Here is a 15,763-nt window from a genome sequence, read left to right as displayed (position 1 = left end):
AACAGACATTTATTAGCTCATAGTTTCTGTGGATCAGAAATCTGATTGCAACTTAGTGATGATGCCTCTGACTCAAGATTCATGTGAGGCTGCAATCAAACTGTTGCTTCAGAGCTGTATCTCTTTGAATACTTGACTTGGGGAGGATCCATTTCCAAACACACTCCTGTGGCTGTTGGCAAGATTCATTTTCCTGTAGTCTGTGAGACTGAGGGTCTTGATTCCTCAGTTTCTTAGATATCTTCATCAGACAGCTCTCAAGATGGCAGCTTGTATCCCTCAGAGTGGCGGGTGGGGTGGGGAGAAGAGTACACAAACTCAAATGGAAGCCGTAGCCTCTTTATAACCTAATCTCATAACATGTCATCAATTTTCATAGCCTACTTATGTAGAAGCAAGTCATTACAACCAGCTCATCCTAAGGAGAAAATCACATAAGGGCATAAGTATCAAGAGGCAAGGATCATGAGGGGTCATCTTAGGTGGCCTTAACAAACTTGTTAAACACACACCTATCCTATAACCTAGTTATTCCACTCATAGCTATTGAAGAGAAAGGAAATCTTTATTCTCAAAGAGATCTGTATGATAATGTTCATGGTGGTCTGTGCAAAAGTGCCCCAAACTGGAAACAACCAAATATTGACTAATAGGAGACTGGATAAAAGGTATAGACTTTCAGCTATGAGCTGTAATTTCAGTAAGATGAGTACGTTTTAGAGATCTAATATACAGCATGGTGACTATATAATAATGTATTGTATACTTGAAATTTGCCCTGAGAGTACATCTTAAATGCTCTTAGAACAGTAGGGGAAAAGGGAGATATGTAGGTGATGGATACGTTAATTAGCTTAACTGGGAGATTTATTTCATAGTGTACATGTGTATCAAAATGTCATGTAAAAAACTACAAAAACAACCAGAGAACAATGAACAAAATGGTAATAAGTACATACCTATTAATAATTACTTTAAATGTAAATGGTCTAAATGCTACAATCAAAGGACAGAGTGGTACAATGAATACAAAATTAAGACCCATCTATTTTACTGCCCACAAGAGACTCACTTTAAATGTAAAGACACATACAGATTGTAAATCAAAGACTGGAAAAATATAGTCCATGCAAATTGAAATTTAAAAAAAGAAGCCAAGGTAGCAGTATTTATATCAGACAAAATAGACTTTAAAACAAAGACTGCAACAAAAGACAAAGAAGGGCATTACATAATTAAAAAGGGGTCAATCCAAAAAGAAAATATAACAATTATAAATATCTATGCATCCAAAATAGGAGCACCTAAATATATAAGCAAATACTAACAGAAACAAAGGGAGAAATAGACAGTAATACAATAATAGTAGGGCACTTTAATGCCCCCACTTACATCAGTGGATAAATCATCCAGGCAGAAAATCAAGAAGGAAACAGTGTCTTTGAATGACATATTAGATCAGATGGGCTTAACAGCTATATACAGAACATCCCATCCAAAAACAACAGAATACACATTTCTTTTCAAGTGCACATAGAATATTCTCCAAGATAGATCACATGTTAGGACACAAAACAAGTCTTCATAAGTTTAAGAATCACTGAAATCATAGCATTCATCTTTTTTGATCACAATTTCTAATATAAAACTAGAAATCAATCACCACACCAGAAAAAAAAAAAAAAAAACTTGAAAAAAAAACAAACATACATAAGCTAAACAACATGCTACCACACAGCCAGTGGATCAATGAAGAAATCAAAGAGGAAGTCAAAAACATATGGAGACAAATGAAAATGAAAACACAATGCTCCAAAATCTTTGGAACACAGCGGAAGTTCTAAGTGGGCAATTTATAGTGATACAAGCCTACCTCAAGAAATAAAAAAAGTCTCAAACAACTTAACCCTACACCTAAAGGATTTAGAAAAAAGAACAAAGCTCAAGGTTAGTAGAAGTAAGGAAATAATAGAGAGCAGAAATAAATGAAATAAAGACTGAAAAAAAAATCAAAATTGATAAACCTTTAGCCAAACTCATCAAGAAAAAAAAGAGGGCACAATTGAAATCAGAAATGAAACAGAAGTAACAACCAACACCACAGAAATACACAGGATTATGAGACTACCATGAAAAATTATATGCCAACAAAGTGGACAAACTGGAAAAAATGGATAAATTGCTAGAAAAATATAACCTTCCAGAACTGAATCAGGAAGAAATAGAAAATCTGAACAAAATGAAATTGTATCAGTAATCAAAAAACTCCCAACAAGCCAAAGTCCAGAACTCAGTGAATTCACAAGGTGAATTCTATGAAACATTTAAAGAAAAGTTAATACCCATTCTCCTCAAACTATTAAAAAAACAGAAGAGGAAGGAAAGCTTCCAAATATACTTTTAAAGGCAAACATTACCCTGAATACCACAACCAAAGACGCTGCAAACAAAACAAAACAGAGACAAACCAAAAAACTACAGGCCAATACCCCAATGAACAGAGATGCAAAAATCCTGAGCAAGATATTAGCAAACCACATTCAGTTGTACACTAAAAGGATAACTCATCATGATCAAGTGAGTTTTATTTCTGGGGATGCAAGGACAATTCAGTATTCACAAATCAGTCAATGTGATACACCACATCAATAAAACAAAAAGTAAAAATCATCTTACCCTAGTAGATGGAGAAAGACCTGTGACAAAATTGAATGTCCATGATAAAAACTCTTCATGAAGTGGTTTTAGAGGGAACATATCTCAGCATAATAAAGGCCATATATTAAAAACCCACAGCTAATACTGTCCTCAATGGTGAACGACTGAGAGCTTTTCCTCTAAGATCAGGAGAAAAACAAAGATGTCCTCTCTCACCACTTTCATTGAACATAGTACTAGAAGTTCTAGCCACAGTGGTCAGATAAGAAGAAGTGAAATGCATCCATATTGTTAAAAAATATATATTATTTGCAAATGACATGAAACTGTACATAGAAAACCCTAAAGACTCTTAAGTTGTATCCTGAAACTTTATTGATAATCTGTTTTGTGCTTCTGATAGTTTTTTTGTAGAGTCTTTAGGGTTTTAGTTTTTTTGTAGAGTCTTTAGGGTTTTCTATCACAAAACAGATTATTAATAAAGTTTCAGGATACAAAATTAATATACAGGAATCTAGTGCATTTCTATACCCTAAAAATAGAAATGAAGAAAACAATTCCGTTTACAATTGTGCCCCAAAAAATATATATAAGAATCAACAAAGGAGGTGAAAACTATACTCTGAATACTATAAAACACTGATAAAAGAAATCAAACATGACACAAAGAGAAAGACATACTATGCTCATGGATTTGAAGAATTCATATTGTTAAAATGTCTCTACTACCCAAAGTAATCTACAGGTTTGGTGTGGTCGGTTTGAAAATACCAACAGCATTTTTTTTCAGAACTAAAAGAAGTAATTCTAAAATTTGTGTGGAATCACAAAAGACCCTAAATACTCAAATCAATCTTAAGAACAACACAGCTGTAAGTATCGTAATTCCAAATTTCAAGAAATACTACAAAGCTGTAGTATTCAAAGCAGTATGGTATTGGCACAAAAATAGACACATAGATCAATGGGACAGATTATAGAGCCCAGAAATAAACCCATATTTACATGGTAAATTAATCTATGACAAAGGAGACAAGAATATACAATGCGGAAAAGACAGACTCTTTAACAAATGGTGCTGCAGAAACTGGACAGTTTCATGCACATTAATGAACTAAACCACTTTCTTACAGCATACACAAAAATAAGATGGACTGAAGCCCTAAATGTGAGATATAAAACCATAAAAATCCTAGAAGAAGACATAAGCAGTAATTTTCTTGAAATCAGCCTTACCAACATTTTTCTAGCTATGTCTCCTCAATGCCAAAGAAACAAAAGCAAAAATAAACTGTTGGGACTATGTTAAACTAAAAAGCTTTTGTACAGAGGAAACCATCAACAAAATGAAAAGGCAACTTATTGAGTGGGAGAAGATATTTGCAAATGATACGTCTGATAAGAGGTTTAATATCTAAATATATAAATAACTTAAACAATTCAATACCAAAACAAAACAAAATAATCCAGTTTAAAAAATGAGCAGAGTACCTGAATAAACAGTATTCCAAAGAAGACATACAGATGGTCAAGAGTCATGTGAGAAATATTCAACATGACTAATCAATGCAAATCAAAAGCACAATGAGATATTGCTTTATACCTATCAAAACACTAGAATCAAAAAGACAAGAAATAACAACTGTTGGCAGAATGTGGAGAAAAAGCTAAGACATTCATGAAGACCAAGGTGAGAGGACTTGCCTTATGAGATAGAGGACTTTAAAAGTCTTTGAAAACTGTAATAAGGAAACTAAAATAACTAATTATTGTCACAGGGATATACAAATAGAATAGTGAAACAGACTAGAAAACCCCCAAAGAGACCCATAGGTATATGGCGATGCCATACAACAGAGCCAAATAAGGTCTTTTCAATGTATGATGAGATCATGGATCTGCATCTGTTTCAACCCCAACCTCAGACCATACACAAAAAGTAATAGCTGATGAATCAGAGACTTAATGAAAAAGCAAAACCTGAATGTGAAAACAGCATATTAGATCTTTATGAGCCTCAGTGTATGGAAGGATTGCTCAAATAAGACTCAGAAAACACAAACCCTAGAGAAAAGATCATAAATTTATCATTAAAATGCAAAACTTCATTCTTAAAAACATGCTAAGCACAGACTGAAATAACACAACCACAGACTCAAAAAAGAAATTCTAAGTACATAGAACTGCTAAATAATTATTTTTCAGAATATAAAGTATTGTTAAAATTCACACACGCAGAATAACAACAATAAAAACAATTAAAATGGACAAAAGACATTTTACTGAAGGAGAATCCCAAATGATTTACAGACAAATGAAAAGATGCTTAACTCCATTACTAATCTGGGAAATGAAAATTTTAAAAAGACAATAGCATCCCATTTCACACTCATGTCACACTAAAACATTATCAAATGCTAGCAAGAGAGTAGAATATCCAGAACTCTATATACTACTAGTGGGAACTATATACAGTACACTGGTGTGCTCAACTTACATCTAATAAAGCCATAGTTATGCATACTCTAGGAGCCAGCAATCCCACTCCACATTTTCCTAAAGAAAATTACACATGGGCACCAGGAACCACATACAGAATATGTGTAGATGCACTGTTTATAGAAACAAAAACCTGGAAGCAACCCACATGTCCAACAGAGGGATGGACAAACCACAATAGAGAATGCCAAGGAGACTGAATACATTTCAGCTATGTGCTACCACATGGAGGCATCTCAGGAATCCAATGTTGAGGGCAGAAAAGTCACTGGAGAATACGTAATTGGAATTGCTCTACATCAAGTTCAAAAACACATGGTGGGGGCACCTGGGTGGCTCAGTGGGTTAAAGCCTCTGCCTTCGGCTCGGGTCGTGATCCCGGGGTCCTGGGATCGAGCCCCGCGTCTGGCTCTCTGCTCAGCAGGGAACCTGCTTCCTCTTCTCTCTCTCTGCCTGCCCCTCTGCCTACTTGTGATCTCTATCTGTCAGATAAATAAATAAAATCTTTAAAAAAAAAAAAAAACACATGGTGGTAAACAATGCATTGTATAAAGAGGCAAGCCTATAGTGATATTATAACAGGAAGCAAGAAAACAGTCAACACAAAATTCATAATAGTAACTCTGGAGAAAAGGAAGTGGTAGGAAGAGGAAAAAGAGCTCCAAGGTCATCAGTAACCAGCCGAATTTAGGATAGAAGCTGCCCCCTGTAGAAAGCCTTTCCATCACCTGCCATGTATTGTTATTTAGAGACTTGTCACTAATTTATAGCACCTGTCTCGTCTTTGTGGGCACCTCAGCTCATGACCTTTGCTTTAAAGCAATGGTTCTCAAAGTCTGGTTTCAGAACCAGCACCTTCAACCTGCCACACCTGCAGGTGTTTAAACCCCTCTCTAGACCTCCGATATACAAACTCTGGGGGTGGAGGCCCACAGTCTGTGTTTTAACAAGCCCTCCGGGGGATTCTGATACTCAATTTGAGAACTCTTGCCCAACCCCTGGACCTCCCTCTCTGGCTGTAGTTCCATTTTGCGTCTTTTTCGGTCCTGCCATAAGAGGGCAGCACTTTCTTCTAATAGAAGCTGTAGTCCTTTCCAAGACCCAGCAGGACCCTCACTGGAAGGGAGCCTCCTCCCATTTTTTTTCTTGCTCAAGGCCGTTTTAGCCATGGTGCTGTGACTGGTTATCTAGGGCCAGAAGTTGACATCACAAGCTCCATGCAGGCCCCACAGGGCTCTTGTAGGAGCTTTTTCCCACAATGGAAATAGTAACATTAACAATAAAGAGTATCTATCTTAACTATTTTTTTTTTTAAAGATTTTATTTATTTTACAGACAGAGATCACAAGTAGGCAGAGAGGCAGCAGAGAGAGAGAGAGAGAGGAAAGCAAGCTCCCTGCTGAGCAGAGAGCCCGATGCGGGGCTCGATTCCAGGACCCTGGGATCATGACCTGAGCCGAAGGCAGAGGCTTTAACCCACTGAGCCACCCAGGCGCCCCTATCTTAATAAACTATTAAGTCTACCTAACAGCCAAGGACGTTTAAGGTAGGCTGGGAAACAGAATGCAGTTACCTTTTTGCCTCTGCTTCCAGAACACTGTCATTTCTCCCTTACTGTAGCTTTCACAGTAGGAGACAATTTCAGAGAAGCCCTCTTTCTCGGCTCCCTAGTACTTCCAAGGCTGAGAGAGAGAGAGAAAGACTGAGTCCCCTTCTCTGTCCCTGGAGCCCTCCTGCTGATCTCAGAGTCTGCAGGAAGTGAACAAGAGTAAAATGAATTCTAATGCCCGTCTAAAATGCCGGTGCTTCATCTGATAAAGTTCTCCTAGCTTCAGACATTTTTTTTTTCTATGTCAAGCTCTTTCTAACCCCAGCTATCTTTTATGAATCATTCGAGTGCTACATACCAAATATGAACACATACACCCTCTCCTGAATTTGATGTCACTGATGTCAGTTTAAGGTTTGAGAAATAGTGCATACTGGAAAGTCTGCGTCACTGAGCCTTACACAGGACCATCACCCTACCCTTACTGACAGATACTGGTTTTGGAAATATAGGCACTAATTCCATGAAAAGGTGGCCTTTTCCTGATAGACAGGAAAAAAGTCCAATTTTTCTGGAAGTGATAAGTTACAGTGGACAACATACTGGCTAAACCTGGATTCGAATCTTGCCTCCGCCCTTTTACTAGATGTACAACCCTGGGCAAGTCTCCTACCTCTGTGTCCTTGTGGGCACAATCAAGACTAAGATTTTTGTGAGGATTTCTGTGAGGAATAAATGAGATAATAATATAAAGCTCCTGGCATGGTGTGTGTCACCTACTGAGAAGAGAAGGGACATATTCCCAATGTACTTCAGGAAACAGACCCATGTGTGAAGTACACTGGCAAAAAGGAAGAATGAGACATGAAATGTGAGAGGCACTCAAATAGTCCAGGTTAGAGATGAGTTAGTACACTGAGTAGGGAGAAGTTGTAAGTTAACTGGTCAAGTAAGAGAGGAAAGAAGAAGGTGAAAGAGAAGATGGCATGAGGACTGTCATCTGGGGAGGGTGAATGACAGGAGTACCATTGAGAAAGAGGATGAACGTAAAATCTTAAAAAATGAAGGGGGGGGTGGTGTGTGCCTGGGTGGCTCAGTCATTAGGCGTCTGCCTTTGTTTCAGGTCTTGGTCTCAGATTCCCTTCTCCACAGGAAGCTTATGTTCCCTGTTCCACAGGAAGCCTGTTCTCCCTCTCCCACTCCTCCTGCTTGTGTTCCCTCTCTTGCTGTGTCTTTCTCTGTCAAGGAAATAAATAAAATCTTAAAAAAAAAAAGAAAAAAAAAAGAGGGTGAACAAAGTTGGAGCAGAGGAGAAATATTACCGGAAGGGAAACTTACGCCATAAAGGGCAAGGTATCAACATGAGTAAAAACAGAAGACATTAGAAAATGCGGGAAAAACTGTGTAAGCCATCCAGACTTTATGGAAGAGAAACAAAGAAAATAGCACAAAAGCACCCTCATGTTTCAAAAGTGAGAGGATCACGAGCACAGGAAGAGTGGAACTGAATTGGATGAAGGTCCAAAGCAAGATTATGCCACACAGATGTCACTCCCTCTTGCTCTCGTGTCAAGATTCCCCTCCCCCACGTGTGCTGATGTTAGAGGCAGAACCACCCCAGCTCAGCACCCACTTGGTGAAGGTCCTGTGAGGAGCCAGTAGGGACAGGGGGATTTTGCCATCACAAAGGATGAGGTCAGAAAGGAAAGAATGAGTTCAGCGGAAGCTCAAGCCAATCTTTGACCAGGGCTATAGACCTGTCATTCCTCTTTAGGACTCTGGTTGAGTCACTGCAGGGGAAATGCAAACACATTGGAGAAGCGTGGAAGAATTGTCCTTGGCACCTGTGGGATGGGGCTTGGGATCGCTCGGTGGTGGTGTCCCTACTGGCCAGCTCGTTGTTCCTGCCACTTACTGAAACCCGAGAGGGTTGGCAAGGTGTGGTGGGAGCAGAATGGGGAGCCAGCAGTTGGCAGAGAGGACGTTGTTCCTCGTTAACATGTTCTAACCATCCAGAAGTTGGGGACCCGGAAATAAAACACAGGAAACTCATCAGAATCAGAGCTGTTTGAGAGTCATGCTGAGGTCCGTGCATCCTAAGTTAGGATACCTTCTTTGTGAACAGAGAAGGGGATCCTCGTCCACTGCTGTTTGACAATAGTATTAAAATCTAGACTACTCGGGATGGTTAATGTTTTTCATATAAATGATTAGGCAAGGGTCTTTCTAAGGAGTATTAGCCTGTTTTGCTATCATAATTAACATGGAGTGTAGCTGATTCACCTTCTCTCCTTTCTTTTTTAATTACATATAAGAAAATCCACTCTTTGTGGGTACAGTTATGTGAGTTTTCACAAACACAGAAGGCCCTGTAACCAGTACTGCAGTCAAGATACACAATAGTCATATCACCAAAACCTCTCCTCATGCTGCTCCTTTGCCCTCAAATTCCTTACCCTCGCCATCCTCCACAACCAATGCTCTTCTCCTTCTTCTTTTGACAACCAGTTGAGTAAGGCCTGAAATTTCTTTATGATTTGCTGGTATAATAACACCAACAGCAGTCATGGCAATAGTTAATACATATAATGCATTTCCAATGTGCCAAGCACCATTTGAGACACTTTATAGATGAGAAAACTGAGCCTTTGAGAACTTCTGGAAAGGGAAGAAGAGTCTTGTCAGGGTCACAGTGTGGCAGCCCCAGTGCTTACATTAGGCCTGCCTAACTCCTAGGTCCCTTTTTTAAACTCTATCTGATTCTGCTTCTTTCTTCGAAGTAGAAGGAATATCTACCAATTTGAGAAAGCACAGTTGAGACCCAAGATCGCTTTACTCTAAAAGTAAACAAAACTTACGTAAGAATTTGGTTAATTATACCAATAGAGCAATAATTGAATTGGTGTAAGAGAAAATGAAGCCAAGATCCTAGAAGACCTTCCGGCAATCTTTGTGACATGCAATGAAGATAAAGCCCAGATAGGTAACTTCCTCCCTGATCAACTTGATCAGGTTTGTAAAGCAAAGCTGGAAAGCTTTCCTGATCAAATACTGAAACGCCATTTTGGGTGAATGCTCTGAGCAGCAACTTCCTCTCAAATTTACTAAAAGAAAAAAAAAAAGTGAACTGGGGTTTTTAATCTTCATCTTGTGGGTATTTCAGGTTGGAGTCCCCGACCCGGTCTCTGGTGATGGAGGCCCCCAAAGGAGTGGAAATTAATGCAGAAGCCGGCAATATGGAAGCCACCTGCAGAACCGAGCTGAGGTTGGAGTCCAAAGACGGAGAGGTAGGGGCAAGACAGATGCAGGTCCGGAGAGACACAGAGCCAACGAGCCAACCTTCCCCACAACTTCTCCAGACTCCCTTAGCACGGAAGTTGATCCTACCTTTCTCACAAGAGGAGCCAATCAGAAGGTTTCATGTCTGGAGCAGATATGTTAAACAGCACAGTTGTAAGCCTAACCCACTACATGTAAGAGTGAGGACTCAGTATTTGTGAAGTGCTGAGGTAATAGTGTATACTACAAGGACAGAATTACGCACTTGGCTATGGAGATGAATGCGGTTTCTGAATTCTCCTTCTCTCACCCAAAAGCAAGATTTAGGTAACCAGCCTAATGAAGCTATATGTCACATGTACCTGGCTCAAGCTGAACGTGATTTGCTTGTAGTCCTTTTTAAATTTTACCTTGTATGTTTCTAATTGAGAATGGAGAGTGGGAGCCAATAGCTATCCCCAGTCAGGACAAGGCAAAACTAAAACAGGGTAGGAGCAGGCAACGAGAGGAGGGAGGACTGCTCATATTCCTTCTTCTGCCCAATATAATCCCACTTTGGTGAACAGCATAGCTAGCTTCTTACACTTGCGTAGACAAGGTCAGCCAAACCCCCAGGAGAAGAGGATTACACTGCAGACTTTTAAAAATGTCTTCATTATGTTCAGAAGTGAACCTTTCAGTTTAAGGGTTTTTAAATGGAGGAAAAAATGGTATATATTTTTTAAAGCAAACCTGTGTTCCACTTTTCATATCTGCTCAGAGGTTATCCATCTCCACCTGCTTGTGTGCACCCAATCCACCTCTTGACTGGTCATTTGCTGTATTTGTTTTAAAAGAGCTAGTCAGATAAAGCATTCACTTATCAAAATGGTTTCTTCAAACAGCCCCAAACTCCAAATCACACACATTTAGAAATAGTGACTACATTACCTACGCAGATTATAGCTCTCAGAATCCAGATTCCGGAGGAACTGATTATAATCTTAACAGTCATTTAAGACTGGAAAGTACGGCATATTCGCAGTCTTCCCAGCACACAGACCTAGCTGAGGGTCTGAAGATCCCAGAGTAAAGATACGGTTAACCCGGCCTTTCCAAATTCATTTCACTCTGGGATTCAATTCATCATCTGCATGACATACCTTTGCACACGCTTTTGCTAATATAGACCAGCGCGTCATTGTCTTGGTAGAACATAAGCTTCTATGAGGGTAGAGATTTTATCTGTCGCGTTCAACGCTGAATTCTCAGTGCCTAGAATATTCATCACATAGTAGGTGCTCATTTAGGTTGAACATTCATCTCCTGTCTCTGAATGTCAAGAAAACAGATGGCAGCTTCTAACTACTCTTTCCTTCCTATTCGCTCTCTCTAGATTAAGTTAGATGCTGCGAAAATCCAACTACCTAGACTGCCTCACGGATCCTACACACCTACAGGAACGAGGCAGAAGGTCTTCGAGATCTGCGTCTGCGCCAATGGGAGATTATTCCTGTCCCAGGCAGGAGCTGGTTCCACTTGTCAGATAAACACAAGTGTCTGCCTTTGAGAGACCATCCATAGTGGACGTTGTCGGCAGCAGAAAGGCCGTTTTTGGCTTTAGACCCTGGCTGCCAGCTATTTTTACTAGAACACAGAAAGCCTATCAAAGACCTTGTGCGTGTGTGTGTGCGTGTGTGTGTGTGTGTATGCGTGTGGGTGGATATAAATATATATAAATATATATAAATAAATATATATATATCCTCTGTATAAAATGAGGTTTCAGTACAAAAGGAACCATGGGTGACCCTGTGATACACCGTCATTTCCATGTCAACCCCACCACCTACATGATAAGATCAAAAACACTGATGCAGGCCCAACATTCCTCACACCCTTCCAAATCACACAGTGTATCAGACACCTAACCGAATATTCACCAACATGTTTGAGGAGCCACGTGTCTTCCCCTGTAGTGTCATTACAGGGCAGTGATGGCGGGAATCTCCAAGTCACCCTCGAGCAGTGAGACCCTTGTATTGAAATAGACGTTTCGTTTCCATTTTTACTTTTAGGAAGGCTGGCCCACATCCCGCCTTTCAAGCGAGGGATGGGGCAGTGCCACAGAAGTCAGCTGCAGGAACACAAAGGGCTGTTCTCCCTTCAGGGCCAAATGTACTGGGGCTTCTGTAGTTGCATGAATGTGGAGGATGAATTTCAGCAAAGTTTAAACTGCTCACCCAACTCCTGCTAGCCTCCTTCAAAAATCACATATTATCCCACAATCAAAATAGGAGTTGTAAATCAGCACAAAATAGGATAACAGCTGCTCCTCAGTCTGCTGGAAGCGACTCCGTGGCCTGACAGGCAAAGAATACATGGGTGGTGTGTCTCTGTTTGAAGGACAAAATGGCTCCAAGTCTGTTTCATCCTCACTTCTGACTTTATCCAGCAGACTCCAGCCCCAAGTGAACGGGTCCATCAAAATCATTAAGAGAAGAACCCCTACCTGAAGAGAAGCCATTGAGGGACAGAAACCTAATTAAGAACAGCATAGAAAACCTAATTAATTTTTCTATGTATCCTGGGATTGGTAGGTAATTTGGAGACTCGCCTTTTCTTTCTAAAGGCATGCACAAACTCTGGCTTCCATCTTCTTATATATATGTTTGTTGGGCTATTCATATTCCTAAGGCCACCATTATGTTTTCTCCAAGAATAGTGACCCAAGAATCACAGATCTGAAATGCATGCCCCCAGAAATGGTCACTGGAAATTAATATAAACTGAGTCACATGTCTCTCTCAGATTCACTGTGTTTCCATGGCCCAGCAGCATCATGACTCGATACGTGGAAGCACCTCCCTGGTTCCCGCCATCAGCTACCTCTCATCCCTCCACCTTCATCATCGTGCTCCAGGGTCACCCTGGCCAGCTCTTGTGCTGGGACAAGGGATTACACCATCTCTGTTCAAAGAGGGGGAAATGTGCCTATGCCTTAAGTCAATGCACTCAGCAAGGAGAAGCACATCCTGTTTATCTTGTTGTTACAACTGTAGTTTATTTTGGGTGATTGGAGGGGAATGGTTCAGTCATGAGTGGGCCTCTTAAAAGCTGGTAGACAAACCAAGTGGCTGACAGAAGTGGTCTCACAGGAGCCCAAATGGAGTCATAACTGCTTAGACAGTACCGGACGCCATTTGCCAAGCAGTGGCCCCACGATCCTAAATGAGGTTGTATTTGTAGGCCCGAATGACATTTGTGTTTTCTTCAAGGTTTTAATTTTTCTTACTTCACAAGTGGGGGAAGATTTGTCACAGGAAATGAATAACAGATTTGATATTTTTGAGAGGACACTCCAGCATCAGGCTGAGGTTTGCATACAAAGGATATAAAAGTAAGCTGTGTGTTGCTTAGTCACTTAGGAGCGGGTGGGGGCCAAACAGGGGGGAGGTTTCCTAGCCTGACCAGCAGCTCTGCTGGCTTCCAGACCCTATATTCCCTCCAGTCACTCCTCCTCTGTATCCCATGTAGAAGAATTGAGCTGTTCAAGGGCAAGACTACTTAGTTTGTAGCAGTAGAAGCTAAAAAGGAAAACCCTAAGAAGGTGTCAAGTTGCTTTGGATTGGCATTATTTATGTCCTGTAGAATCCTACTGCTAGCATCTACATGTACTACATACAGGGTTTTGCCAAATAGGAGAGCCGCCCCCCCACCCCCACTTGGCTACGAGGAACATCTTCCCCATGTCATTCAGACAAACAGTAGTAGCCGTGAGGCCCTCTGTGGCTAAATACCTTAACACAAAATGTTTTTAAGCAGACAGACCATCTTTGCATTTTGCCATCCCAAGTACAGAATCTATGGATGACAAGAAAACAAAAGGCTCCCTAAACCTCTTTCCTCTGATTTTGTTCTAATCATCATGGGAAAATCTGAGATCAGAACCTTGGGGATTTTATGCCAATAAAACATAGTGATGTGATCCCTTGCAGAATTCAGTCCTAAAGGGAATCAGATCACAAATAAGAAAAAATAATAATAATAGCAAACCAAGAATGAAATCAAGCACCTATGGGGGACAGACATGATAAAAAAAATTCTGATTTTCATTTGTACTAACTGACTACAAAATACCAGGTAATAGGCAGGAAACCTGGCATGGACTAAATTATGTATTTCAGTTCAGACTACAGAAATCAGTAAAATGCATTCAAAGTTCCTCAATGTACATTTTGTTCTCCCAACTTCCTCCAACTAGAATATTTGTCCATGGTTATAAGAGAAAGTTTTAATTCTGGGGAAAAAAAACCTTTTACATTAAAATCCGATAAACTTTCATTTTAAAAAGTGAGATTCTTTCTAATCTTTATATAATATCTTCTAGAAAATCACACTCCAGCATATTAAACAGCAGGTGGCGTGACAAAAGAGTTCAAGTGAATCAATATTCTAGAAGTTCTAGTATGCTAATAGTCTTCAGAAGATTTTTTTTAATTAAAAAGTGATCTCCAAATATGTTTAGCACTCTGTTCTATTTGTTATCTGTTCAACAAGTCTTAAAAGTTCAGTCTTAAACTACTAGCATATGAGAAAGGTTTTCAAAAGCTCTTACGGTGGCGTCTCTGCAGGTGGAAACTTGGTATGAGGCTTTCTAATTGTTCCTTTACCCAAGGGATAGAGCTTATAAACTTGAATTGGCTTTAACTTCCTTTAGGTCAGTTTCCTTTGGATGATTTTCATTGTATATCCAGCAACCATAGACCAAAGACTGCTTAAAGTTTAATTCTAGAGCAGGGGTCAGCAAACTGGGGTCCCTAGACCAAACCTGGCTCATCACCAGTCTTTGTAAATAAAGTTTTATTGTAACACAGACACATCCATTCATTTCCATGTTGTCTGTGGCTGATTTCATTCTATAACAATAGGGTCAGGTAACTGTGCCAGAGACCTCATGGCCTGCAAAGCAGAAAATACTCTTTGGACCTTTCCAGAAAAGTTTGCTGACCCCAACATAGAGGTCATTTGTGCTAGGTGTTGGACACAGCTGGAGGGAAAGCAAACTCCACAGTAGCGTGGAGTCACCCTACATTTCTGTGTGTGCTTAGGAATATAAATTCTTGCCTAAAGAAGAAGGTTAACCCTTATGTTTTGAGTAAAAGTGATCCACTTGTCTGAGAAATGCAGGTTCACAGGATTCGTGGAAAAAGGGAGGGTGGAGTCAGGGGAAGACTTCGTGCAAAAGGAAAACTGTGCTCCTCCAATAGTTTTTTTCCTTAGGACCCTTAATTAGAGAATGGTTCCTTGAGTTGGTATCTTGGAGGGCCAGAAGAAAAGCAGAGGTCCTATGGTTTAAATTTAGAATTTCTAAAGGGACTGTTTCTGCAGTGTCACAGGTTTTCCAACTCACCATCACATATTCCAGAAAGATGCTCATTCTGTGGTCCTCTAGAGAGTATCTTTGACCAAACGTGTCTTGTGGACATCCATCGATCAGTTATTTACACCTCCAGTGCACTCGCCATTCCTGTGTCCCCACCTGGCCTGAAGGGTTGGTGGGACCAATAAATAATATTGGAAGAATAATAAATATGGGGGGAGGAGAAATACTGAAAGCAGCATCTTAAAATATGTAGAAAGAGAAAATATTGTAAACATCTTTCATGAAGGTGTTTAGTGGGGAAACCAAATCAATGCCAGTTTGATTTTGTTTCCAAGAATTTGGGTCTTTTTTATTTGGTGTAGCAGGAGCGCAAAAAAAAAAAAAAAAAAAAAAAAAGACCTATTTTGAATTTT

The 15,763-nt window shown here is 40.0% G+C and overlaps 1 protein-coding gene across 1 annotated transcript in view; it reads left to right on the top strand.

Annotated features, from left to right (window-relative positions):
• The window catches only part of LOC111141155 (sarcoglycan delta), a 378,621-nt gene extending 366,957 nt beyond the window's left edge, over positions 1-11,664 (top strand). Inside the window, exons 6-7 of the mRNA XM_022493516.1 lie at positions 9,870-9,993; positions 11,361-11,664. Coding sequence (XP_022349224.1) covers positions 9,870-9,993; positions 11,361-11,534 — 298 coding nt within the window. The 3' untranslated portion in view covers positions 11,535-11,664. The remainder of the gene's footprint in view (positions 1-9,869; positions 9,994-11,360) is intronic.
• Positions 11,665-15,763: the final 4,099 nt, after the last annotated feature.

This window comes from Enhydra lutris, unplaced genomic scaffold (assembly GCF_002288905.1).
Source record: "Enhydra lutris kenyoni isolate GAN:26980312 unplaced genomic scaffold, ASM228890v2 scaffoldscaffold5, whole genome shotgun sequence".
NCBI lineage: Eukaryota > Metazoa > Chordata > Mammalia > Carnivora > Mustelidae > Enhydra > Enhydra lutris.
Note: the sequence above shows the minus strand (reverse complement) of the source record. Positions and strands in the feature narration are given on the sequence as shown.